Below are 27508 nucleotides of genomic sequence, written 5' to 3' on the forward strand. Positions count from 1 at the left end.
GGAATCAAACTGATGCAATTTATTTCCACGAAAGCATGCAATATTCAATGATACAGCAAATCCATGTTTTAAACACTTTTTAAAGGAATAAAACCCTGCAAAGAATTAATTAGGCATGCTCCGGAGCCCGAGCATTTAACAGTTTTCCACTCAGTTGTAGAATTTTAAGACCACCAACACTGGATACTGGCACAGATTATCAAATGTATTCTAGGCTGAAATACATACTAGTCAGAGGGCTTGGCCACTAAGCAGCTGGAAAAGCTTCATGAAAGCTTTAGCTGTGCTATTATATTTTGTAAAGAAACTTAAAAAAAAAAAATCATAGCATCTAGGAGGTTAAATGTGGGGCATAGTGACTCATTGGGAAAGTATGTACTGCACAGAATATTGTCTTCTCTGCAGATCAAGCAGATTGTTAATACAGCAGAGAGGTATTTACAGTCCCAGCACCACAAAGCAGGGTTGAAAGGGATTAAAGGGCTGGGATCTGAGCAGGATCAGGCCAGTGCACATGCGAAGGCATGCGGCAGAGCTGGAGCCAGGACCACGGCAGGAGCAGGCCCTGAATTCTGCTCTGCCCCCAGCCACAGAGCTCAGGAGCTGGAAAGGTTTTAGGGCCGGGGGGCATCTGGCCAGGGTGCTGTGGGGATGGTTGGTCCTCAGCCCCCCTCCACGGGTGCAGTGTGCTTCAGCTGCTCGGGGAATGCTCGGCCAATACGCCAGCAGAAACAGGCATCTTTGGTTCATCTGAGTGAGACAAGATATTCACATCTTTGGGGGAAACAAAGTGGTGAAAACAAAATGTTGCTGTGTTGGGTTTTTTTTTTTTGGTTTGTTTGTTTGTTTTTCTCCACATCAGAGAATTTCAGTGCTGCAAAGACCCCGTTTTCTGGAAGAGTCCTGCTTTTTCCAACCTTTTCTGTTGCCTACTACAGTGTTACAAAGAAATCCACACCTGCCAAAGCAGCTACCATTGGATAAGAGCCTTGGAAACCCATAACAGTGTTGCAGTGAACTCATTTTATATGATGGGAAGCTCAAATGAAAAGAGATCATTAAGTACCCAATGCCTGGAAGTACGACGGATGCTGTACAAGGCAAAGATGGTGAAGACATTTGTCCAGGCATTTTGAAGGAAAGACGGACAGTTTATAAGCCAATAAAAATAAAAATAAAAATTGGACAAGAGATTCACAAAGTTTCTAACCTTGATTAAAAAACTTGATTAAAAACTCTTTGGCTTGACACTTGGCTTCTTTTAATTTTTGCTCTATAGCTACAGGTGAAAAAGGACCTACCTCAGTAAATCTTTCTATAACTATTTACTGTGCAGAATTAAGCAGAAATTTCATAGACAGTGGGTAAGCGAGGGACATTTCAACAGACAGCCAAGGACCTTCAAGTTCAGTATTTTGTTTCTCTCCCTTGCATGCAATTTCTTACACCAACAACCACATCATTTTTTCCTTACAGTTCCTGGTGGTCCTGTGATCACTTAACACAGGTGGCATGGGGCAGGGCTGAGCAGTTCGCTGTTCAGAGGGGGCCTGCCAGGCTTGCTGCATCGCCGTCCCTTGCACCAACGACAGACGGAGCATCTGCCTCGGAGACCCCGCCGGTGGCACCAGCTACTGCTGACACTAGGGTGTTGGATGCAAAGAGGTAACGACTCTGAGATGATCTCGTAACACAAGGTATTTAATTGAGATAGAAATGCAGTACATGTTGTATTTGCGGCATACTGAAGGATGGACAGTTTTCTAACTAAAGAGTAGACAAACGCATGACTCCTATGCAAATATGGATTGAACTAAAAACCAAACCAAAACTACAGTTGAAGTTGTCAATGGAATTATACTAAAATCAGTAAATATGCACACATATGCACTTGCATGCACAAAATAATGTAAGGCTAAAAGGTCTGATTTTCACAGTGTTGGGGCAGCGAGGAGTGGCCTTCACGTAAAACTGAAGCGTATCGGCTTATGCCAGGACATTGTAAAGGAGCTTCTTCAAATGATAACTGAGACCCTCACGTCTTTGTAAAGCAAACACATACAATTTTGTGTCTTTAATTTAAAATGAAAGCTACAGCGTACTGGGCAGAGATCTCCTAATGGAGTATTTCTGCACACAGGAGATCGGCTCCCAAAGTCCAAGAATATCATGGAGGAAAGTAAACGAATTCCTATAACTTCTTTTATTTTTAATTCAGAAAGAGTCTCTTTGGCCACTTGTTCCAATTAGATGCTCTTGAATTCTTCAATGCAGAGGAAGGGGAAGAGAAAGAAAAATGCCAACGCTTGCAGTACTGGAACTGAGCCCTTGGAGTTCAGCTAAGGTCAAGAATTCAGAGGCTTGAACACTTACCTGGAGTTTCAGACAAAATTACCCAGACATGGAGCGTCTCATCTTCAGGTGCTGTCCTTGCAGTTCACCTCTTGCAAAAGGGACTGCGCCTTTCCTGACAGCAGAGGGGCTGGGGGCCCCCTGTCTATTTAATAGTTAGGAGACTGCCTCAAACCTCCTCCAACGCTGCAGTCTCAGTAGTGGCAGCAGAAATCCTGACACAGGATCAGACACACTGCCTGATTCGACAACATGATTTGACCCTGCAATTCAGGGTTAATGTTCATATTCAGGACCCACCAGTTCCTTAGAAGCAGGAGAGGTCTTCTGCTCTTTCTGCTGTCTTTCCTGGTAGTATGCTCCATTGCCTAATAAAACTCTCCTTGAAATTATAAAGTTTCTCCTAACATATAATCTAAATGCTCCCTGCTGTTTATTCTATCCCTGCTGACTAATGAGAAGACCCGATATCTCATCTTATTAAAAGATCTTTTCTTGTACTTGCCGACAGTTTCGGCAATTTTCCCAGACTGAGCGAACTAATTTTTCTTAGCTCCCCTCATAGGCATTACCTTGCATTGCTGCTGCCTGTCTGTGCATCTTTTCCCTTTTTCTTGGTTCCCTTTAAAAGTACAGTGCTGTGCAATGAGAGCACATTTTGATGTAGATCACTCAGGTTTTTTTGCCCAGTCCATGCTGTCCTTTTCAATATGCATCTTATTTACATTACCGTCATGTTGCTGGCCTCCATTACAGAAAGAAGAAAAAAAAAAAAAGGCAGATTGTATTGTAGACATCCACAAAACAGCCTTCCATGCTGGGAAGCCAGCAGCACCACTTGTGCTTTTACACAGCCAAAGTTAGCTCTTTCTCCGCTTCTTCCTTCTCGCCCCAGGCGGTGCCACCAGGCTGCGGCGGTGGGATGACACACACGGACTGCGATCGGTTCTGCTTCACGGCCTGAACCTTTTCTGCATTCCCAACTGTGAGAAGAGAAAAACACAGGCTGGTATGAGAGATGTTCTCCTCTGTGGGTCAGCAGTAATGAAGCAATAGCAAGAGCTATTGAGATGACCACTGGCTCATTGGGGATGAGCTATTCCACTGCAAAGATCGCTTTTCAATTTTAAAACAGAAGACAAAGATCAGTGCCTGGATGGAGAAAAAAAAAAAAAAAAAGGCGATTTCAGCCCCACTTTGTACTTTGAAGTATGTAACTTGTCTGGTTCAATATAACCATCCTTTTGTCAGTGCCCACCAGCCACTTTGCAGAACAACAAGTCACGTCAGTGACTACCATAAAGCAGCTTCTCAGAAAGCAGCGGCACCACCCAGGTGTCCTGGCGGAGCACCTGCAACTCCAGGAGGCCACAGGAGAGACTGCCTGGGTGCACGCAGTCACGACAGACGGGCTGCAGCCCCTTCACCCCATGCCCACGTATGTCGGGGCCGCTGTGCTCACATTTTCCCTGCAGCACAGCCTTGACAAGAAGGAATGTAAAAAGAAAAAAGAAAAAAAAAACACCCAGAAATGCTGCTTTCTGTCACTTTGCTCTGGCTACAGTCATGTTCTTCTTCAGGAACAACGCAGTTTAAACATTTATAATAAACTGTGGATTAAAATAGCTATATCCACAGCAGACGTCCAAGCTACGAACACACGAGTGCCACAGAATCCCTTTTACCTGCTCTTGTAAGATGCCTTTCTACAGATAAAGTGCCAGCTATTCTACAGCTCTCTTCTTAGTAAGTTTTTAGTTAATTTTTAAAAGAAAACTGCAAAGGAAGAAAATATCAGATTTGGAAGGACACAAAAAGAGTGAAAGGAAACAACAATACTTTCTCACTTAAATATTTTTCCAGAATACACATAATAAAGAAATACTCTGGATGCTAATGCTAGATCCAGGCCCTTAATCCAACTCAGCCTGTATTTGGAGGCAATATTACTTGCAGGATCAACATTGAACCCTTTCAATCATCGCTTTTACAGATGCAATTGTGCTAAAAGGCATTTGCCAAGTACTGTAAAAACTCAGTGCTCGGTTTCCTACGTGCTGCATCTCCAGTATGGCTGGAGACCGAACAACTCTTTGTGGTTCCGAGCTAAAACGAAACCATCCTCTGCATTTTGAAAGATGCATTTTACAATTTTGACCAGCTAAACTTTGCGTGATGCTTCACTGGTATTAAACAATTTTTTTAAGTGTGAAAACTAAGCTTCCAATCGTCTAAAAACTGAGCTTGTGCTTATGAAAACACCTGAGGTTTTAAGCCACGGTAACAGATATTCTAAACAAACAGTGCTGGTAATGGTGCACTTCAATAATAGCCAAAAACCAACCAAAAAAAAATCTTAATTTTTGGAAGGCATTTCTGCACGAACTTCATGTTTCGGAATATCGTTCATTTTTATAAGGTTTTAGTTTATGAGTTAGCTTCACCACAGGTAGAACGATCTGCAATTACTGTCAAACATCTCAGTGTTTGGTAGGATACACAGAATGGTACCAGTGTCAAATGCATTCCTCGCTGGACATGGGAAACAACACATCTCCGTGCATATTCACGCAGCCCCTTGCAGCACACAAGTAGCAAGGAGGCCAAACAGCTGGACAGGGATTCACATCTCACTGCTATCGTCGCCAGCATCGCTGCCAGGAGCCTCTTTGTTGCCAGCAGCGCATCCCAGTACGCGATGCATCTCCTCTGCTCCACACCCCAGCAGTGGGGCGAGATGGGCTGCCCCCAGCAAGTATCTGCTCCTCTCCTGGGCTGGTCAGCGCGCCACGTGCCCGCCTGGAGGGCTGGGTGTTGTGCCTGGGCTGCCTTGCAAATCCCAGCCACGCAAGCAATGTGGCACCGACCTCCCGTGCGTCCTCCCCGCCACCTGCTCGAATGCCCCCCCCGTGGTGGGGAAGGAGACTCGGTGCCCTCTGGGCCCCCCCATCTTACCGGTGAGGGAGCGGCACAGCCTGGGCTGCACGTCGGGGCTGCCCTGCGCCGGGGAGGAGTCCTCCTTCTGTGATTAAGGAAGAAAAGTACTTTAATGCATTTATGAAGATTGCTAGCAAGTCTGTTAATGACACTCATGCTTCATAAACAAGCCATTTACAATCCCCAAGGACTCCGTTTCCATTTGTTTTCATTTTGCCAAGAAAAACAAAAAGAACTATTTCTAAAAATAGACCGAATGCATGGCAGGCATCGCTGAGGGGAAATATTTACAGACGCCGATGTGGTTCAGGTTGGTGGGAGAGGCCTGAGCTCTCCGGGAGCATGATGCAGTGGCTGCCATCAGAAAAAAGCCGAGCTGGGGCGAGGGGGCTGCAGGCAAGGACAGGGAATTGGAGGCCGTGGCCAGGGCAGGGACAGTTCCCACCCTGGCTGCAGAGCCAGGAGGCAGGTAGCGAGCTTGCCGATCCCCACCCTTCAGAAAAAAATCAGGTAGCACGATGCTGCCCAAATTCAGCCCTCCTCTAAACTGGGAGTAAGTCTCTTACGCAGCTGTGATTTGGCACCCAGGTCCAGAAACCCAGACTGCCAAATAACTCTGGACACCTCCCAGCCTGATTTTCTGTTTTGTTTCCTTTCGCTTTCTTCCCTCCCTTAACGAGGGACCCGATGCCCTCCATCCATTGTGTGCAGTTTTATTGACCATTTTAATAACAATGCCTCCCAGGCTCCGCAGCAGCAGCCCGGCTCCCTGGAAAGCCATTCCCAGGGGCATTTAATGCTTCTCAGAGCATGCTCCATGAAAGGGCTCCGACATAATTACCAAAGGCAGTATGTCATTTACGCACACGGCTTACGGGCAGCTCCAAATAAGCTCTTTCTGGGGGAGTGCACTTGCGTTTTGGCAGAAGAAAAGAGAGCGAAGTTGCCTGGCTACAGGTGCAAGGATTTTCTGGGTCCTCCATGGTAAATAAAAGCTATCCTGGGTCTCAGAAACCACAGTGCCAGGGTACTTTGCGTTGGATCCTTGCCTAAAACAAGGCAAGCCCAAAATACACACAGCGTTTAGAGCCAACATGATGCACAGCTACAGGAAGCAGTAGCCTTCAGGAGGAATTTTGTCCTTAGGCGGAGGAAGGCGAACTTTCTGCTGGAAATAGATAGTCTTGGAGTTAATCCTCCGGGCTGCGGTTCAGATCTGAAGTCACCTCTTAGCCTTGCCAAGATTTTTGTGCCTGGTGTAACCCATCTGATCTGCGCCCGTGGCTCAGGAGGGATAGGGGCTGTGTGTCTCTGCCTTCTTTTCCCTGCCTTACCTATTATTCCCTCAGCAAACCCCCCTGGGCAGGGGTTCCTAACACAGCCCGGGGCCACCCCGCACGGCTGTGGAACCACAAGGTAGATGCCTACAGCACAGCAGCCACCCAGGCTACAGACAGAGGGGATTCGTGCTGGCTGCAGCCAGCACTGATGCTGGTGAGCCCTCCGAAACCGGGCACGAGGCAGGATGGATGTCTACTCTCCTCTGGTTCCTCCATGGTCTGGCAGAGCCACAGGCCTATGGAAGGATTCACTTCCATACACACGTTCTTTTTGTGATGACTGATACAGGAGGAAGACAAACCAGGATCTAATAAACTATGAGATTAATCTAATTGAGCTACAACAGCTTCATAATTTAATAGCAAAAGACCAATCAACTCCACTAAAAGAGGAAAAGCCCTACATGCTGACAGCCACCGAGCAGGAAAAGCAGTGTTTCCATTGAGCCAAAGGCATTTTTTAATTATTCACTCTGCTCATGACATGTAACTGACTGAACGCATCGCAAAAGCTTTTTATTTTGTGTATGCTGGAAAGGAAAGACGGCTCACACGTTTCACCAGCACTGGAGGCTTCCAGTGGCCCTTTGCTTGAAGTTTGGTTCCTGATTTGCAGGTCGGTTTGCAAACACAGTTGTAATGCTCCCATCTTGTGGTCAAATGCAGAACAGGAAAATGTGTGGTGTGAGGGTGGGTATTTTTTCTTGCTGACTCAACGCCTGTAAGGCCAAATCCTTCCCTCTGGGATTACAAAAGATGGAGCGTGAGACAATTAGAGCCTCTCAAACACTAAGCACCTAGATTTTGCACTCACAGCTATTTTAAACAGGGAAGTGCCACTTGCTCATCAGCTTGGCATGAAACGCTAAATCTGAGTGGCTTAATTTTTTTCCAATATAAAATGTAAGGTACTTAGCTGCTTTTAATGGGCTAAAATCTACTTGTTATCATAGTGTTCTCTCCTCCTGCTGGCGAAATCCAGTGTGGCAATCTCTTCTGCAGTGGGAAGCAGTGGCATTCACACACCTCTACACTTTGTGTTGATATTCTGAGGCTCAGAATATTTTCCCTTAACTTTGGGGGACGGTCTTACTTCTATCCACTTGCAAATTGCCACGGGGAGCAGCCAGTGGAAGGCCAGCGCTAAGCATCCAGAGAAACAGGACAAAGTTTTCCCAGAGGTGCTGGATGTCCCACCAAATGCACTGCGTTACTGCTGGGAGCAGCAGGCGGCAGGAGTGCAGGAGCACAAGGGTTAACAATCAAATGTCCTTAAAGAATGAAACGTGCTCAAAATCAGCACGAGTTTGATGCTGTTCTTTTGAAGTTTAATTATACCAAATGTTCTACAGGAACATGCCATGTTCTTCCCTATCTATTTTGAATTGTAAGTACCAATCAGCATGTAAATGATCAAATTAAATCTTTTAAGTTGTTTGCAAGAGCCGGAACACCTTTCTGTGAATGAAGGGCTGAGAAGCAGCAGCATTTGGTGCAGTACAGCAGCTCTCGGTGGGCTCCTCAGTGACTGGCATTTGAACAAAGAAATCAGAATGGAATAAAGCCTGCGGCAGCCCCGAGTTCCTGTGCTGTCGTGGAAAATTACTATCTAAATAAAGAAAGATAAAGTACCTCTTTTTAAAAGGTCATTCTGCTCTCCTTAGTGATGGAGTCCCAGAGAAGTCAGTGAAATTTAGGGATGGCTCAGCAGCTACTGCTGCTGATCTGGGGGGCTGGGGGCAAGTTACAGGGGGCTTAGGTGTGCTTCCTACAGAGTAAGAGTTGCAGAGGGATGGAGTGACCCAAAACGACTGAGCCCGCTCCTCATGTGCCATTCCTGGACCACTTTGTCTTTCCACAGGGAAATCCTTGCCCAGTTTTTTTCGCCGATTTCCAGAGAAACCAGCAGAGAAACCATGGGCAGCCCTCACCACTCAGACATTGCATTTACCTCGTTTCTCCTCGCATTCAGAACATGAACTGACAGGGAGCTGTGCCAGTGAATTTGGACTGCAAATGGTTCTCCCAGGAATCCGGCATGCCACACTTCCTTCTATTTTACTTTCTTCAAATCTGCCCAGAACCATAGCTGCTTTTAAAAACAAAAACCTCACCTCCAAAATAAATAAAAAAGCTCACAATAATGCTTCTGTCCTTTCAAAAGAGTTGTGGGAGGAATAAAATCACCAAAGAGTTTAAAATGTTTGCAGAACATCTGGACCTCTGACAATGGGTGCTCCGAACTGGAATTGGGTATGTTCTTTTTTCCCTACTCACAGGAACGCAATTTAGGATTGAGATAAACTTTTTGGTATTTTTTAAAGACAGAATTTTTCCTTGAAAGGAAATACTTCCAGCAAGAAAGAGTGCTCTTCCTAGCATTTGTGATACCTGCTATCACTGGGGAGAACAGCCCGTGCATTACCCCATGGCCACGGGTGTCCCTGCTCTCTCTTACCTCCCTCCTGGAGCTGGCCCCATCGCTTCCAGCCGCGTCTGCCCGCAGGCTCCTGCGCTGCAGGATCAGGACCTCCTTGGCCTGCTCCGTGGGCTCCGTCTCTCCAGGCAGCCTGTGCCTGCTGTACGCCGGGCCCTGCATCGCACCAGAGACCACCCGTGAGCACGGGATGCCTCGAAGCAGCACCCAGTGGTATGGCCAGAGGCTGGCTGTGCGAGGGGACACCCTGCCCCAAAGCCCAAGGGATCACTGAACGACAAGACTGAGATGCCTTTTTGTTAGTCCTTGTGAACACCAGCCTAGAGGAACAGCTCTGGTCAAGGCGACTTCAGCCGGAGCTGCCTCAGTGCCTCTGCCCATGCTTCACATCAGCCCCACCTTCATATATAAATCATGCAATAGCATCAACGGGAACAAGAAATCCTGCTCCAACAGCCATAAGCCTACTACAGTGTGTAAAGTCTCCCATTAGCACCAGAGGGAGATGGGATAATTCTGTTGCTGTGAGGGGTTAGCTGGATTTGGGTAGGAATAAGTGCAAACAGCGGGTGGGTCTTCATCTTTCATAGAATCATCAAGGTTGGAAAGACCTTTAAGATCATCTATTTCAACTTACCACCAATATTGCCCACTAAACCATGTCCCTAAGTACCACATCTACCCTTTCCTTAAACACCCCTCCCCTGGGGGACTCCCGGCCTGTAGGGAGCCAGGAGCTGTTGAAGCAGCTGGATCTGCTAACCTGCTGCCTGAAGATCCCTGTGCTCCTCCTTTCGTGCTTCTGGTGCTGGGTACTGATGCCTAAAATACTTCATGAAATTATAGGCTGACTCGGTGAACCTTTCAAGAGCTGTCATGCTGCAAACAGAAATGTGCCACTGACTTGGAAACTGGATCTGGCTTCATACAGCCAACTATTCTCTGCTCACAAAGACACATCATTAGTAATTATGTAAATATTCATAACATCTGCTCAGGCTGTTAGGATAACTGAGATAACTTTTGTTATTGGACATCTAAAATACAGATGGAAGGAAGAGTTATACCGTTCTCCTTATTCGGTACAGGTTCCTTGCCAATATCTCCTGTATATTTTCCAGGACATCCGGATTCAGGGTATCCTCCGACTTTTTGTCTGTTATGACAGTCCTGTCGCTGTTGCTGCAAAGAAACCCAGAGCACCTTATTTCAGAAGATGCACAGCGGTGCAGCCCCAAAGCCCAGCGCTCACAGCAGCTCTGTCGGAGCCTGCCACCAGCGGCGCAGGCAGACACGGGCCCATTGCACTCATCAAGGCCAGGACATTGCTCATCCTCTGGACCATTTGGAATATCGACCCCTCCCGAGAAAAAAAAAATAAGATTTCTTCTTTGGAGAAACCTCGATAATTCTCAGTCATGATTCTTTCCCTGAGAGCCAGCATATGGCAGGAGGAGGATAAATCCTGCCTGCTGGCTTTCCCAAGCAGGGGCACGGCCTTACTATAAACTTTGTGACTCGTGCAGCTGGCCAGGGAGCACTTACAGCAAGGACGGGTGAGATGGTGCGTGACTGAGCTGCCCGGCTTCTGCCAGCTCGATGGCATGCTTCCGCTCCAGCTTTTCGTAGAGAAGCACGATACTTGATTTTGGCTGGTCATATTCTCGAAGCAGGATCTTCTGCAGGTATTTGCTGTTGAGATACTCTAACCTGTTTGAGGACAGTGCAAGACATTCTTAGCCTCGTCCCCCCTACTCCCCAGAACTGCTATGCATTTGAGCATGCCAGCATGCTCACAGTCCCTGATTGCCCCATATTCTATTTCATTACCTGCTTTCCAGAAACCAATGGCCCAAGAGGCCAGGCCCTATTTATTTCTGTACATGAGCTAAGATATTAAAACATCTTCAAATACAGGAAGAACTCCCCAAAGTGCCAAATTTATTATGAAGGCTAGTAAGTGCTATAAGTACACACAGTAGTCCCAAGGGACAGAGCAGGACTTAGTGATTTAAACACTTCCAGATTCCCTCTTGAGCTGTTTCCTCCCACTTTCTGCTCAAATGCAGCATGAGGTTTGGAAAAGACCTAGCTGTTATCAAACATGGTCTGGCTGCTGTCAGCTGCACCCAAACCTATGTGCAAGGAGCCAGTACGCTCAGCAGCAGCAGCGCTTCCCATACCCTCTAGTGGCACTTCCAAGAAAATACCTGTCAGCTGCCTTGATCTGAACCCGTATCATGAAGTTAGCTGCATCTGTGTCTGCACAGCCAAGGAATTAAAGCAGGTAGATTGTTATTAGCAGGTTTTAAGCTATTCATATTTTTAAAAATAATAACAATTTCTCCTATGTGGACAATCTACCAGAACTCAATGAAAACTGCTACAGAAAGCAGTAGAGATGGTCTGTAATTTGTCAGCCAACAAAAAGCAGCTGCCCCTCCGAGTGCTGCAAGCTCCTACCCGTGCTGCTAAGTGTGCAGGCACTGGGCAGACAGGAGTCTTTTCAGGGCAAAGAACAACATGTAACCTGCAAGCAAGGGGAGGGGCATTGCTCTGCTCAGCACTGGTGCCCTGACAGCCCGCTCTCACCTTGCTGCAGATGGAAAAGCTGCCCCCTTCCATCTGCATTGTGCCATGAGGATGAACGAGGCTCAGCTGCCCACAGCGCAAACTTACGGAACAGGAACCAGACTCATTTTTTTCTACACATGTACACAGTTGTATTTTGGCAAATCCTTACTTGTCTTTCCAGTAATACTGTCCCCAGTGTCCAGATATATCTTCTATGCCAGCCAGCAAATGATCCAGGAACTAAACAGAAGAGAGGATTTTGCTATACACTGGTTGCATGTATTGCATACGTGATGAACTCAGTCAGCAAACATCAAAAGCCAGCAGACTAAACGGGGGACGGTTTCAGCTAGGTACACAGCTCTGGTAAACAAGAAGAGGGGCTGTTGGCTCAATTCCCCATTCAGCCCTACACGTGTATCCCTTGGTTCTGGAGTACAATGAGTAATTTGGCTGCTTTCTTTCAAGCCTGTGCAAGCAAAGACTAATCGCTGAGGGACATGGATCTGTTCTTTATGATACGTGCAGGTTGGCTAATGGCTGGCATGTCCCGTCTATTGGGCCTTGATAAGCAGGAGATGTTCATGCCGCATGTTTTGAGGACAATTTGTCTCAGGAGAACAGTGTCTTCAGGATATCGATGTAGATAATGCACAAATGAATGCTCCGCTTGAATAACAAACACTGCCTTCTCCAAGCACTTCCCCCTAAATAAAATCATTGACCACATCGCGCCCTACACAAAAACATTTTTTTTTTTAATTATATTAAAAACCCCAGGCAGGTTGATTTTTCACCTTGAAGTCAAACCTCCATAACTTCTCGAATTGTCCTCCCTCCTACTGGCATCTGTAAACTGGGAGAGTTCGCCACTACTCAACACCCCTTCACTTGGGTACCAAGGCTCCCAGAGCTTCCTTTGCCTCTAATTCTAAGAAATCAATTTTTTTGTGGGGTCAGAGGCAGAACAGTTCTCTTGTCTGCTGTGGCAGAGTGCTGCACAGGTTTACAGCCCTCGCTATCAGTGTCTGTATGGTCAGAGGAGTGATGGACAAATCCCCCACCCACCAGGCCTCCTGCCAGCGCTGGATGGTACCTCCCGGGCAGGCTGGTGGGAAGGGGAGCCCTGAGTGTCTGGGCTGAGAAATTTGAGGACAAAAGCTGCTTCTGGCTCCCTGCATGCCTGCTTTCCAGCTATCGGCATTGTTACCTTGTCTACTTAGCTTAATTGGTACATAGCCATTTTCTGCTCACATTTCCCAATAAACACATTTTCAGAGATGATTTACTATTCAGTCACTAACAAAAGAAGAAAGTATTCTCTGTTCATTATAGGAAAAGCCTCTTCAGCCTATTGAACTGTTCTGTTCACCTCAGACAAAGCCCTGTAATACAACCTAATTGTGATGATGCCAAACATTTTGTAAATGTCCTCAGACCTAATATCTTTACTTCTAGCTACCCAAAAAGGAAGACAAAAATATTCCTAAAGGAGACGTGCTTATGGAAGTGTGACTGGGCATAAACAACTGGATTCAGAAGCCCTCTGTAACTAGAAAGGCCAACGCTTGGGTGGCAAGAGCAAGGTGAACCGAACTGCACCTTTAGGCTCCGGTGACTTCAGATCTCAGCCCTGAAAGCACCCAAGTCTCATTTTACTTCTTTCCCCTTTTCTGAACAAGGTTAGAGCACAAAGTTTTAGGCAAGTGACCATCTTTTTCTGTCAAGTTTGTGCATCACCTAGTGCAATGCCTGACCGAGTCAGTCAGTGCTTGCTATTCCAACGCAAATAATAACCCATGGCTAGAAAGCTGCATAGGACTTCAAACCTGGAAAGGGACTGACCTGCAGAGGATTCAGGTAAAATCAGCAGGAGCGTGCAGAGCTGTAGAGTCCCAGGAGCTGCATTTCAGAAGGACCACGTGCTGTCAGCAAAGCATGCAGGAAAGCCCTAGCTGTGTGCTGACGGACGCCCCACTTACCCGGATATGGATCTGCTCTCCCACCGTGGGAGCACTCTCTCTTTTCCTCTTGACGTGCAATAGGTCAACGAGAGGGCGGATGGTCATCCCCTGCAGCATAACCACAAAACCAAAAATCAGGCTGTCTTCACACCAAGTGTTCTGGCAGTGCTTGCTCTGCCTCTTTTGGAGCAAATTCACAAGCATGGACGTGAGCCACAGCTACCCCAGCCACTGCAACAGTAATAACTTGGTAGTCAGACCAAGGCCTGCTGTTCAAGGTAGCACCTCTCCTCTGCTCCGCTTTACGGGCAGGATAGTATCTGTGATGCTTTGACAACACTGAAAACTCTTACCTAACTGCAAGCCACACATCTGGCTTGCTTGCAGAGAGCTCTGGCAGTAGCTCGTCAACGGGAACTCGTGTGCAGGCTTTGGGCTGGGGTAGGCAGAGAAGGGAAGCGCTCCCCACTCCTCATCTGGCATCTCAGACACAAAAACTCGACCAATAATTTCAAGGTCAAGCCTGCAGCTCGCTATTGCTGCAGCCTTCCAGATGGAAAGCGGCTTGAAATGCTCACGGTTCAACCGCCAAAAACTGTGATAGCCATGGGTACCTCACAGCGCACGGCCTCCGCCAGCGTTTGCCCAGCCTGGAGGGGTGATGTCTGCTAACTTTCTGAGCATTACATGTCACAGATCGTTACTCCAATGATCTTTGATTGTCAGCCAGTGGCTAAGTCTACTAATCAAAGTATCCACCTGGTGGGAAGGGTCAAGGGAAGAGTCTTAATGTCCTTTCAGCCTCGTGAGAGAACTTCTAAAATGCTGCTGTGATGCATTTCTTGGTCTGGCTTCCATACGAAATTACTTTTCTAGGACATGTTTACAGCAAAAATGATGGAGTGGTTGATGTTTATGACTTCTGAATGTCACAAATGTTGGCACGGAGGAGAGTTGAACACATTTTTAATTGCAAAAACAATTAATGTGTCATTTTAATAGCTAATAGCAATAAAAAATGCATAATTATTCAGAGTAAATAACATAAAACTCACAAATTCAGAAACAAAAGATATTAAAAAAATTAAGTAGAGACTATGCAGTTTGGTCTCTTGTCTTCCGTGGATAATTAGCTGCATTTGCATTCGTCTTAAAGTAGCATTTCAGAGATATATGCCCAGGACTCCCAGATTCAGAAACACCTACACACCTGCATTCCTTTGGCCCTTCCTCGCCTTGGCAGAATTACAGAAATCCCGCATGTCACTGCAGGCCACCAGACCATGACATGCCTGTAGGTCCCCTGTGACCTCCTCCACCCACCAGGGGTAATTCGCCCGGAGTGCATCCCACGATGCTGACAGCTCTATCACAGCTCACACAAAGTTTTTTTACCAACAGTGATGCAGCAGCTAATGGGTAAGCACAGTCAGCAAACAAACAAACAAAAAAAAAGACTTCCCAATTATCATATTTGCTCACAATTTCACCAAAGGGGTCAGAGGCCAAGAGGCTGAGAGAGTGAACTTTAAATGGAGAACACGGTATTTAATCTTTAAACCGCATTGAAAGGCAGAACAACGAGGGCCTCCTGTGACATTCCAGACAAGCCCACAGCTCCTAGGAGGACTTTCGGGTCCATGTGGTGCACATCCAGGCCTGCCTGGAAGCACTGAGGACCCTGACACCTGCTCGGTCAGCCTTCTCAAAATCATTAACCAGGCCTGTGGTGGGAAGAACCTTATGCAACTGATTTAGACTAAAATAGCCATGTTTCCTGGGCTATATAAAGCACCGACAGATCCATGTATGGACAAGCCCAACCGCTGGTTGTTGGTCTGCACAGCACAAGGCTTTTCAGACAGCCTGGTCAGCATTTCCAAGAAAATGAAGTGGCTTCCGAAGCTGCAGGACTCATTTATAAATCCGACTTTCTGGAGGTTCACCTTAATACCTGCATCTGTTGTTTTAGCTTCTGTTTTCTATGCTGGGCTACAACAATATCTTTCTGGCTCAGCTTTTGAGCAAGTTCACTCCCTCCCCCGTTATTCTTGTGGTGGCCTCAGAGGCCCAACACTGCAGGTACCTGGAGCCCACGCCGAGCCTGCCTTTGCAGGGGCTGTGCCCCCACTGAATGGCTGTGGGTCAAGGGGTCGTCCTGCTGCCACGTACCCGCGGGGGACCCTGTTTAACTCTCACCCTTTAGCACGGAGATGACATCACCAGTCGAGCTTTGAGGTTACACAAAGGCCCTTTCCCGGTCCTGGGAAGGATTTTCCGAGGCCTCGGCAGAATGGAGCTGCTGCCTTAGAACAACCTTTGTCTGAGGCTCAAGAGCGTCTCTGCATGAGCGGACGTGCCTAGTGACCGTATCTTTTCAATTTCTGACCCACATTTGCATCTTAAAACTTGTCACCCTCCACCTAACCGCGCTCCCCCCCACCCCCTGGCCCCAGCTCTTTCCTTTCAGCCCACGACAGAGCCCTGCGAGCCGGGCCCAGTGCAGCTGCCCTGCGGCACCCTGCTCCCAGCCCATCGGCACGCCACACTTGTTGAGGATTTTTGGCTCGTGATGTGGATTAGGAGGACATGGGGAAGCCCTGAGCCGACCCCAGCACAAACACGGCCCCCTCTGCATTGCCCAGGAGCCCGACGCCCACGCCAGAGAGGCCGAGCAGAAGGGGCTCAGTGTGGCGGGCAGTGCTCGGCAGCTGTCGCCCTGACCCGCCACCTCCCACAGGCCCAGCTGCTGCTCCGTGTCCCGACCCAGGGCAGGTGAAGGGGTTGGGGGGCATGAGGGGGGCGGCAGGAGGGCAGCTCCGCTCAGCACCCTGCTCGGCATCATGTGCCTGACCCTGCTCGCTTCGGGACCAGACAACCACAATTTTTTCCGCCGCATCCTCGTTTGAACGTGGAGGCATTTGTGAGGTGAAGAAAGGAGTTATTTCAGGGAAACCCTTGAAGTAGCCTGGGAGTTAGAGGCTTGCTCCTGGGCCCAGGCCAGCGGGAGGCCCCACGGAGCTGTGCCACCGCCAGGTGTCAGGGCGATGCCGAGCGCGGCCCCAAGGAGAGCACAACGCCCGCCGCCCTGCACCGGGATCCAAGGGGATCTGCCAAACAAAGCCGCCACAGCACTGCTGGCAAAGCCACAGAAATACATTCGCAGGGTAATCCCAGCGCAGAGGAATTTTGATAGGAACTTCTACACGCTTGCGTTGGGACCCCGTTAGCAAGACGGGGTTCCCTCGTTAGCAAAACTTGTGCCCTCTTCGAGATCCAGCACTCCGGCATAAATGAGCAGACCCAAAGCAGCAACTTCTGTGCAAGAATGTTGGTGCAAGAGGAAGGTTTCTGTGCAAGAATCACTCTGTGATTCCGCAATACAACTGAAGAGTTGCTAGGGCCAAAAGAGAAAGCAGAAAGCAACAAGGCTTAATGTTCAGTTAAAAAAAAAAAAAGGAAGAAAAAAAGGAAAAAACAGAGGCAAATAAATCATATGTGCTATGACTTCATTTGCTTTTGATTCTCCTTGCTTTTATAACAAGAAACACACCCGAATTTTTTTCCAGTGGAAGAGATAGCACAATCCCCTTCCTGCTGAATCATCATAAAATAACTACAGCTTATCCATTAGATTGTGCATCAGATCGAATGGCTTGGTAGTGGTTATTCATATGAAAAAAAATATCATGCTCATTCTCTACATCTGCTGGTGACATTCCTTTGGAGTGAGCATTTTTACCTGTACAAACACAGTGAAGAGGATGACAACAGTTGTTGCTGCAATGAAGAGCTTCTTTCTGTGAAAGTCAGGAAGCAAGAAAACCAAAGAGAAACAAATGGCTCCACGGAGACCCCCGTACGCTATAATGAATTGGTCTTTGCTGGTGACAGTGTTCACATGAAATCTGTTCACGAAGAAGGTCAGTACAAGAACCCCTGAAAAGCAGGAAAGAAGAAGGCAACACATCAAATGAAAAGAGCAAACAGATATATATCTCATAAATATATCTAATACACTGATTATCTCAAACTCACAATTGTATGATATATTCTGCGGTAGAACATCACTGAACTGGTACACACTGATGACTAGGAGTTGACCAGGGCCGAGGGGGTGTATTCCCAAGAATTCCACAAGGCCCCTGGAGAAGGGCTTTTCTTCCAGCCCCAGACATTTTTGATTTGGGGGAATACAACAGATACCAGTGACTGGCAACAGGTCGGGGAACTTTGTAGGACTATAATATTTTAGTCAGCTCATCTGGTAGTAAATTCTCTTTTTTCTCCTCAGCCTCATGCTTATCACGGTCCACCTGGAAAACTGGAGTTTCCTTCAGGAGGACTCTGAACTCTGCAAAGGATTTTTAGTATTATCCCACTCCCATGACTGCGGATGCCCAGAGCATACCATTTACCTACAAAAATAAAAATAAAAATAAATAAATAAATAAAACATTAAGCCTGCATTAATGTTCTTTCTTCACAAATTTTTCACTCAAAGATTTATGCTGTTCAACTTTAGACTGTGTAAGGTGACACAGCGATTGATGTAATTTACAATTGCTTGCAAATACACGAACAGATTCATAAAGGTACAAAAAGTCTGGCCTTAAATCTATAAGCCGTGATCTTAATACCAACTGATATGAAAAACATTTTATTTCCTGAAGATTAATAGCCATTTTGAGAACTGGTGACACAGACTGTCATTGCCTGTTGCAAGGAATTAGCAGGACCCACATCACTGTTGCTCCTCTAGAGGGTGTTTGTAAAGCATCATTGAAGAAATGAACTTCAAAAGTAGCGTACGTGAAATGTACTAATCAAACATCTTCCCACACATGTTCAACTAAAAATAACCAACATGATTGCAGAAGAAAACAAAAACCTGTGGATGTTCAGAAATAGCGAGCTCAATGAAGTGAGCCTCACAGCACCTTCCCTGCACCCAGAGCACCGGGCACGGGCACCCAAAGAGCTGCTGGGGAGGGATCTGGTTAGAAGGGGCTTTGTAGCTTCTAGCTCAAGCAAATGCTCTGCTCTGCGCCAAAAGGCTCTGAACTAAACCCAGAAGGACTACAGCACAACTTACACCCTCAGCCCAGTACTGTCAACCCCAAAGTACCCGATTCCTGCAGGAGGAATCTGTAGGGTCTGGGCCTGTGCCATGAGCACGTCCAGAGCTGCTGCTGCCTGGGTGGGCTGAGCAGATCCCACCTGGCCACCACCTCCAAGGCAGGCGCTTCAAGCCCAGCCCCAACCACTCCTGCCCAGCTCTCACCCACCCCATGCACTGATGTCCCGCACGCAGAGCACAATGGTGCTGCGGGGACCCACACTCAGGGTCAGATATGCAGAATGATTACAAAACAAGAAAAAAAAAATCAAAACTCAGAACTTCTTTTCATATAAGCCATCTAATTAAAAAAAAAAAAAAACACCACTCATAAAAGATTTGAATGTATGCACGTTTCCAGGTGCATTTACAGTGCACAGTTATTAAAACAAACCTTGGCATGTATTAACAGCTAGTAAAACACATTCTGCTGTATCTTGCTAATCATGGTTTATCCTATTTAAGCAATTTCTTGAAGTGTCTATCAAATTTGAGTTCAAGTAAATTGCCATTCTGCTTGACTCAGTGGTTTGTAAACATAAATCCCATGGAATGTTTTGTAGCTACTGAATTCTTTGCCAAAATTCTTTTGCTCTGTTGTATCTGCAGATATTGTTAATATATAAAAACATTCATAAATGAGAAGGATAGGAAAGAAAGAAGATGGGAACATATTGGTGTCATGGAGTTCATCTCTATCATCTTTTCCTTTCAAAAAAACATTTGTACAATATTAAACAGTATTATATTTGATTACATTACATTGTAAAATGAGATCCCAGAGTACTCTGGCACCCGGACTCATGTTTTCACTGTAACTGATCTCAAGGAGATATCTTTAGCCACAGTTACCAGTGAAGTATAACACTCTTCCTTCAATTACCACTAGGTTTTGTTCACTTTTTTACGGTGAACACTGCAGTAGGTTTCCCAGTGAGGTTGTAGAATCTCTCTCCATGGAGATACTCAAAACCCGATGAGACAAAGGAGATTGAGCAGGGCGAGGGACCAAAGAGGGACAATGGTAATTGTTGAGTCCGTAGCACACCTTGGAAATCTCAAGTTTAAGCACACCTTGGAAATCTCAATTTAAGTGCTTTGGAGCCCAGCTCCAAAACTGTTTCAGGGTATCATTTTCCTGCTAACATTTCACAGTTGTTCCCACAGAGGAACAAGCAGACACTGAGGTGTTGGAGCGTGACATTTTCTTCCCATGTCACAACATGCAGATTTGTTCTTAAAAGTCACCACCACCACCCAAAAAAAAAAAATCTGGATGGGTGTTACAACTCACTATAGTTACTTATATTCCTAAACATGGCATCTAAAATCTTAGTTACACAAGTATCCTCATGTTTTCTCCTGTTACCTCCATTTTAGGTCCCAGCTCTTATCTACGCAGAAATAAGCTATGTGAAGCAGAACAGCATCTCCAGGGACAGCTGTCTGATGGCTCCAACAGTTTTCCATTTAAGGACACTGCTGTACACAGAAGTTGTTATGAATTAAATCCCTTAAATCCCTGCAATTCAGAATATGCAGTCAGAGGCCCCAGGGTTTTACACAGCTCTTTGATCCCAGGCTCTGCACTTACACCCTTTCTCCTGTTGTGAAGATACCAAGGGACTAAGCCACACTGAAATGGAAGAGGAGATCGTGGTAATCAAAGAATGGCCTGGGACAGATGTATCAATACACTAGATATCATGAGAATTTCTATTTAGCACCAGCGCTGTCTGTGGTAGTTGCACAGAGTAGGAAATTGCAGTAAAGTGCATGGCTTGCTTTTGAGCCAGACAGCAGTTCTGGAGGAGGAGGAGGAGAAACATCAGCTGGGGCAGCCCTTTCCAGTCCTTGGATTCACATCTGTAATAACCACACACACAGGGAAACAGCAGAGGATGATGGTGGGAGCAGAAGCACTCTCCCATTTCACAGAATTATATGTTTCACTCAAACAACCACCAAAAAAAGCATAATTTCACCATACCTAGTGCTCTCCAAATGAGACAGAAAATGACAGTGAAGCAAATATACGGCCAGTTCCACTCATGATTTTCTCCAATGGTGGAAACTCCAAGAAAGATGAAGATGAGGGTATCGCTAACGCTGCTCCACATCTTCATGAAGTACTTGACTGTGGTGTGAGACTTCAGAGAGATGTTGGCCTCCACGTAACGTTTCATGCCCATGGCACAAGCAATGATGCTGAGAAAACGAAACAATAAATTTTTCTTCATAAGTGCACAAAACTGACATGTTAACATTTAAGAAAAATAAAAATGGCTTCATCCAGTGTCAGATGTTTGCGTCAGTACAGATCCACTTCCTACATCAGTCCACTGATGTTGGCAGGACCACCAGGACAGTAAGATACTACATGGGTTGACCAGACTGCCTGAATCTGGTTTTTAACAGATAAACAACTCAATCTACTGCATTTATCATAGCCACGCTGCAATACTTCCAGTTAAGTACACCCAACACTTCCCATCACCACACGGTTTTAGCGCTCTGACTGTGCCAGTCTCTCACCATCTGGGCCGAAGAATTTCATTCGTAGGAGCTGCTTCTCCTGGATGGGAAAAAGATGTTTGAGAGGAAGGGAGACTGTTTTTTCTCAGTATGAGAAATGCATAAATAGGACTCCTTTGAGTTTGTTTGCTGTCTGGTCACTACAGCAGGCTCTTGTAGGATTCAGAATCATAGAGCAGCTCGAATACTGCACTCCTGCACCCAGGGGAACAAAGCTAGCCTAAAGCTGGAGAAACTCGAGCACAATACATACCTCACGTTGCCTAATTCCAAGCCCATCCGGAGTTGCAATGCACATTCTACAGGCACAGCCATCCCCTCCACCCAAACAAAAACCAACAAAATGCTCAAGCAGTAAAAAATAAAAATCTTAATGAACACTCATCAGGCTGCACAATGAGCCAAGAAACAGCTTCCAAGAGCACTGCTGTGTTTCTGAGCAAATTAGAGAGCATCGCTATAGTCGGAACATTCAACTTCCTCGTGTATCGCATAGCCAAGGTCATTTCAGAAGTGTGCACCACCAATTAAAACTTCTGCCTTGCAATTTTTCATGGTTAATTGGTTCTTCAAGTTACAGGGTACATGTGGTTAGCCTAATTCATCAGCTTTTCAAATCAATACGTATTCAGGCCAGCAGTCTTGGAAGGTCAGAACAATTGAGTGCTCAGAGAGTCAAAGGTCCATTTTTTATATTTTAGCCCCGACAGAAACATTTTGTTTCAAATGTTGTACCGACAATGGCAAAATGGATTTACTTCTCTGAGATCTGATTTCCACTGGTGTTTGGAAGGCCAGTCAGTAAAACTCTGTGTGGATGAAACCTCCTTTCACAGGGGATTTCATGGTAACTCTGCTGTCCTGCTTCAGCCCAAGTATCGAAACGAACTAATCAAAGTCCCCACGTCTTTGCTGATGAGGAGAGCTTTCATCTGGTTGTGGTTTTGTAACCTGCATGAAATCACAGACCCTGATTCCCTTCTCCACAGCTCTTTATTTCAGGAAGACAGAGCCGGCCACCGCGTTGCTGCTCCCAATTTGCACGGCTGCTAACAAGAGCAGAATAAGGGCCACTTTCTTCTGGCTCATCGGTGAATCACTAATGCAGCACCGCTGCCATAACTGCATATATTATTGGACCAAGGCAAAAGGAATGAACAACAGCTACATTCATTTCTGCTCTACTTAAACCACTAAGAAAATCAGTGATACTATTATGGAAAAACACTTATCTGGTATTTGGTTGGAAGAACAAACAAGACATTACAATAAAATAAAAATAAAACAGACTTTTTTGAAATGAAGATGGACTTCCACCCACTGTGAGTTACTGATTCCTTGGCTTGCCATTCAAACAAATGAAAATAACAAACACACAAACATTTCTATTTTTTTCATCTTAAAATAATTATTTGTTTTTCCTCATTGCCATGAAAAAAAAAAAAGAAGATACATTTTTCAAAGGAGAAAGAAAAGGATATAAAAGGTTAGATTCAGAAAAGCCACGATGTTCTTACTGGGGAAAAAGATCCCATTTTGCTCAGCAGCCTGCCACAATGTTCAAATCCCTTTTTCAACTAGTGTTTAAGTTCACTTCCTTCATCTATTAGGAAAAAGTACTAGTACTTAACACTATTCTGAAATTGGTCTTTTTGATTTTAGACTGACCCACTTTGCCTAAAGCACAAGTCATGATCTAAATAAACGAATTCTTCTGTTTCTATATCTGCCTAAATAAATAGCAGATAAAATAGTTCCAGCTAGGAACTAAGAAGTCCAACAAGTATTTATGGCCATCCAGAGCCATGTTTTGGAAGTGTTTTCTTGGAAAAAAAAAAAAAAGAAAAAAAAAGAAGAAAAAAGATACGGGTCCAGATCAGATTCACAAAGAAAGAAGAAATTTGACCTATTCTCTCACAGCTTCAAAGATGGACCCTGCCACTAGGACAAGGAGAAAAATATATATATTTCAAACTAAAAAACATTTGCAGAACTGCTTAGCAGATTGTGTTGCATTCACTTTTTTTTTTTAGACTATGTAGAATTGATTATTTTTGGCAATCAAACTATTTTCAAAGAAACATTTGGTTTCTTTGAAAGGTCTGCTTCTTATAATACAGTATTCCCTGGTCAGAAATGAATGAATTGTTTAAAAATCAGGATATATAAAAGAGGCATTTATAATTTGGCAATTATAAGAGCAGTAGTGTAGGTATCGGCTGCCTTTGCAATTGCTTTGCTTTAGAAACAATACATTATTCAAAAGAATAGAAAATGGGTTCCATAATGGGTACAGTATATTGTGATTGATAGAAGGAGACACCATTAGGATTGAATGTTTTCTGCTCCATGATGATTATGCAGCATTATATTTATTTCACTGTTCTGCCTTTTGCTCCTATAAATAGGCTTTCTCTTACCTATTCCCAGAGCTAGCCTTGTTGTCAGTAATGCCAGAATATTTTTCACATCAACTATTCAAGGAAACAAAATCTGCAAGATATAGGAATAGTTTAAATCCAAAGGAGCATCATTGGTTTTAAAACAGATTTCCTACATATATACATATATATATATATATATATATATATATATATTTTTTTTTAATCTTATCACCAGATTTACATTTGTTTACAATGTAGCTATCAATGGAGTCTAAGTGCACTTTATACTCTTCAGGGAAATATTAAATGGTTGGTTGTGATCCTCAGCAGCAGCTAACTTAGTTTAGGTAGTAGAACCAAATGCAACAAATATCAGCCCATAGATGTCAGAAGGACTGAATCACTTCTGCTGCGTTTTTCATCTGTCTCTGCTTTCCAAGGTAAGATTTCTTCAACCATTAGGACTACTAGATCCATTTTTTGTCAGCACCAGCTCTGCAGGTGAAATTCACAACGAGGAGCTAAGCACAATGTTCAATTATCAGTGTGTGGAACTGACTGTGCTATAATAAATTGCAAGCAGTTTTGGTTTAGTACCTTTGAAACCTTGATCTCTGCCCAATTTGGCTGAAATTGGTCTGAGGATTTAAAACGTTACTAGAGACAGAGAGGTGATGCACAGGCCCACCCGAACTTTCTGTTCACTGTCACAGACAGATTTCCAGCTAACCAAACTTACTTAAAAAGTTTCTGATGCTTTTCAGCAAGTATAACCAAAAAGCTTTCCTGGAGAAACGAGATGCTACGACATACTTACGCCACGATTCCAGAGAGGTGAAACATTTCCGCAGTGAGATAGGAGAGATAACTGTACAGGAAGACAAAGAGCGGCTCGATTACGCGGATATCCTTGGTAAATCGCGTGGTAAAGGCGGCCGTCATCCCAAAGGTAAGACCTACTAAAACTCCTCCAATCCCAACCACAAAGAATTTTCCAACTCCAGCAAAAACATCCACAGTTTTGATGGCTGGCATTTCACAGAACGAGCGAAATAACTTGTAGAGCACCTGGGTAAGAAAGGAAAGAGAGAAACTGCCATTAACAAAGTGTTCACCAGCCCAACAGGAGGGTGCTGTGGCACTCGCATGCATTTCTGCCTGCAGACACGAGCCAGGTGCTCAGCTCCGCTGCAGCTGAAGGGTTGTCCACCCGACAGCCTGGGGCCAGAGAATAGGACCAGGCATCCTCTGCTAGAAGAGGCTGTTGAAGCCTTTTTCCCCCGTGGAGGAAGGCTTACCACGGTCACCGCGTCATTCAGGAGCGACTCGCCGAAGACCAAAATGTGCAGCTTTTCGTTGACGTGTATCTCCTCAAACACAGCCAGCACTGCCACGGGGTCCACCGCAGCGATCAGGCTGCCGAACAAGAGGTTATGGAGCAACGAGACGTCTTGCAGGTGAAAGGCCCTCACTTGGCAGATGCCATACAGCGAGAAGCCAATCCCAAACACGTTCCATATCGTCCCCACCACCGCGTACAAGAGGATGGTGCCGATGTTCTCAAAAAAGGGACGGCTGGGCATGAAGTACCCTGCGTCGAGGACGATGGGTGGCAGCAGGTAGAGGAAAAAGATGTCACTGTCCATAACGGGTGGTGACTTGTCATTTAAGCCGTAGATGATGCCTCCCATGATGAGTCCTACAAATATCAGTAAACAGCTCTCTGGCACGACAGAAGGCAGCTTGCTGTATAGATGAAAGCCTGCAAGGGGATGAAGAGAAAAATTCCGTATTATCTCAGCAGCCCAAACTGGCCAAAGAGCACCAGCTCCTCACTGGGGTGAGGAAGCTTCCTAACCTCCCTCCTTCTGCAGGCCGCACTTGGGAATCATAATAATAAATGTGCATAATTATGGTAAAGTTGCCCAATCAGAAACTGGCTCAAAAATCTGAAAGATCACTGAAAATACCAAACTTTCTGAAATTATTATTGGTTCAGACTGCAGTTCAACATAGCATAACATTAAAGATGTATTTTTGGTAACACACAAACATTAAAAAAAAACCTGCATAAATAAAAATGTCTTTGAGATAATTTATGACGTAATCTAGTTAGCATGCCAACTTCAGCACGAAGAACATAAATAGTAACTGCTAATTTTAAACACAATACAGATCCCATACATCCAAAAAGATCAAAAAAAGAATCTCATTAATTATAAATAGTACCAGTTTTCATATTATTTAATAATTGACACAAATCTAATGGTAGCATTGATTTTTTTTTTATTATTTATTTTTCCCAATCAGGCCAGCCTTGTGCAACACCCAGTGTTAGAGAGAAATCCTGACAAACACCAGAAATACTCAAGGTGGGTTATTAAAAGAAAGAAACTTAACAAACCAAACTGGAATAGAAATAAATAAATAAATATCTGTGATTATTACTATTTCTTCACATGTATTGACAGAATTGAGACCTCATCATATAATATGCAGAATAGCAAAAGGAAAAGACCATCTCCATCTGAAAGTAATTCTGATCTAAACAAATCTCAGAGATGTTTTCTTTCTGGGGAAAAAATAAAAGGAAAAGGTGGTAAAATAACCTATATTATGGTAATTTCACAAAAGCAATCACAATTTCTGTGGGAGGGGGGGAATAAAGGATATATAAATTCCATTTTCCTATAGCAAGTTCTGCAGATGAATGCAGGTCTGCTTGCCTTATGCGTTTTGTTTGACTTTATCTGGCTCATGGAAATATTACAGCAGCTAAAAGTGTTCCCTGAAGGGCACAGTGGCTGCTTCCAAGTCAGATTATCGCCACGCACACAGACACATTTGCAGAACTCAGGTCTCAGCAAAGAGTCTGACGTACAAGGTGTGCATTCTTAGGACTTGGTGTGTTACCTCCGGCTCCAAGATCACCTATTTCTGTCCCACCCCAAAGAGCTTTGAGCTCCGGAGATGAAGCACAGCCGGTCCCTTTTCCTCCTGGTCCTACTCACAAAGGGGATTTGAGGAAGGACCGATGCCTCCCCACCCCACTGCTGTCCCCAGGCCGCCCCGCAGAGCAGGTGAGACACCGCTCCTCACCCTCTCGAGATGCCTTACCTATTTTGGCCAGGGATGCAAGCATGATCCAGAGCGTGATTTCAAAGGGGACTTGGACATGTTGGTAATCCAGAGAGAAGAAGGCGTGCTCTGAGGATTCGTTGCTCCGGGCTTCCTCGGCAGCCCAGCTCCCGTTCTCTGCTGCTGGAGAGCCCTGCAGGGCTCTGACCCGGGCGGCCTGCAGGAAGGAGGAGAGCAAGGGCCCGGCCAGGACAGCAGCTGCGGCTCTGCACCCTGGCCTCTGCCTCTCCATTTACCCTTGAAGCCGCCCGCTGCGTGGGTTTGGCCACAGACTGCTGCTCCCGGCCGCTGGCTCTTGCTCTCGATGCTGCATGCGTCCTGACGGAGCCAGCCAGCGCGGGTGGATGTGGAAAGGAGTGACAGCTCAGCCTCTCACCACCCCTCTGCCCTGCTGGGAGCCCCCCTGAGGATCGCACCCCCTTGGGACCACGTGCCCACACGGGCAAAGGCTCCCCCTCCGGATGCCTCGCGTACCAGATGCATTCCTGCGCATGTTTGAGGGGCGTTGCGTCGCAGTGCTAACCCCTGACGTGGTTTGGCTTCCCGTGTCTCAGATAGCCACCCTGGAGGGGGGGAAAAAAATAAAGTAAAACCGAAACTGCCACTAGAGCAGCCAAGCCTTGGTGGAAAAGGTCCCACATAAAACAACCCCATCCAGAAAGGGGTCAACCAGACAGTGAATTTCACCGAACTTCTCATCCCTCGCCCGCTGCCCACAGTGCCCAAAG

At 45.7% G+C, this 27508-nt stretch overlaps 1 protein-coding gene across 3 annotated transcripts; it reads right to left on the minus strand.

The window, feature by feature from the left end:
- Positions 1 to 1681: 1681 nt before the first annotated feature.
- LOC118245550 (sodium/hydrogen exchanger 2-like) lies at positions 1682 to 27343 on the minus strand. 3 transcript variants are annotated; one of them, XM_035541846.2, is made up of 12 exons: positions 26760 to 27343; positions 24941 to 25404; positions 24460 to 24710; positions 20714 to 20931; positions 17347 to 17543; positions 13623 to 13712; positions 11810 to 11880; positions 10612 to 10776; positions 10134 to 10248; positions 9088 to 9222; positions 5308 to 5374; positions 1682 to 3335 (listed from the first exon to the last, which is right to left on the minus strand). In XM_035541846.2, the coding sequence occupies exons 1-12, from the start codon at positions 27010 to 27012 to the stop codon at positions 3199 to 3201; spliced, it is 2163 nt and encodes a 720-aa protein (XP_035397739.1). In that variant the 5' UTR covers positions 27013 to 27343; the 3' UTR covers positions 1682 to 3198. The 3 variants fall into 3 exon arrangements, with proteins under 3 accessions (XP_035397739.1, XP_035397740.1, XP_035397738.1); XM_035541847.2 differs by lacking the exon at positions 9088 to 9222 and having other exon boundaries at positions 26760 to 27231; XM_035541845.1 differs by lacking the exons at positions 1682 to 3335; positions 5308 to 5374 and adding an exon at positions 7122 to 7370 and having other exon boundaries at positions 26760 to 27312.
- Between the last annotated feature and the right edge of the window lie 165 nt (positions 27344 to 27508).

This window comes from Cygnus atratus, chromosome 13 (genome assembly GCF_013377495.2).
Source record: "Cygnus atratus isolate AKBS03 ecotype Queensland, Australia chromosome 13, CAtr_DNAZoo_HiC_assembly, whole genome shotgun sequence".
Taxonomy (NCBI): Eukaryota; Metazoa; Chordata; class Aves; order Anseriformes; family Anatidae; genus Cygnus; species Cygnus atratus.

Bases quoted from the DNA above. Each gene is read 5' to 3' on its own strand.
- LOC118245550 (XM_035541845.1), bottom strand. From the start codon at position 27,012: ATGGAGAGGCAGAGGCCAGGGTGCAGAGCCGCAGCTGCTGTCCTGGCC. The intron at 17,544-20,713 runs GTATGGTGAAAT...CCTGCTTTTCAG, and splicing joins TCTCATTTGGAGAGCACTAG to GGGTTCTTGTACTGACCTTC. The intron at 10,249-10,611 runs GTAAGTGCTCCC...GTTTCTTTGCAG, and splicing joins CCATCTCACCCGTCCTTGCT to CAACAGCGACAGGACTGTCA.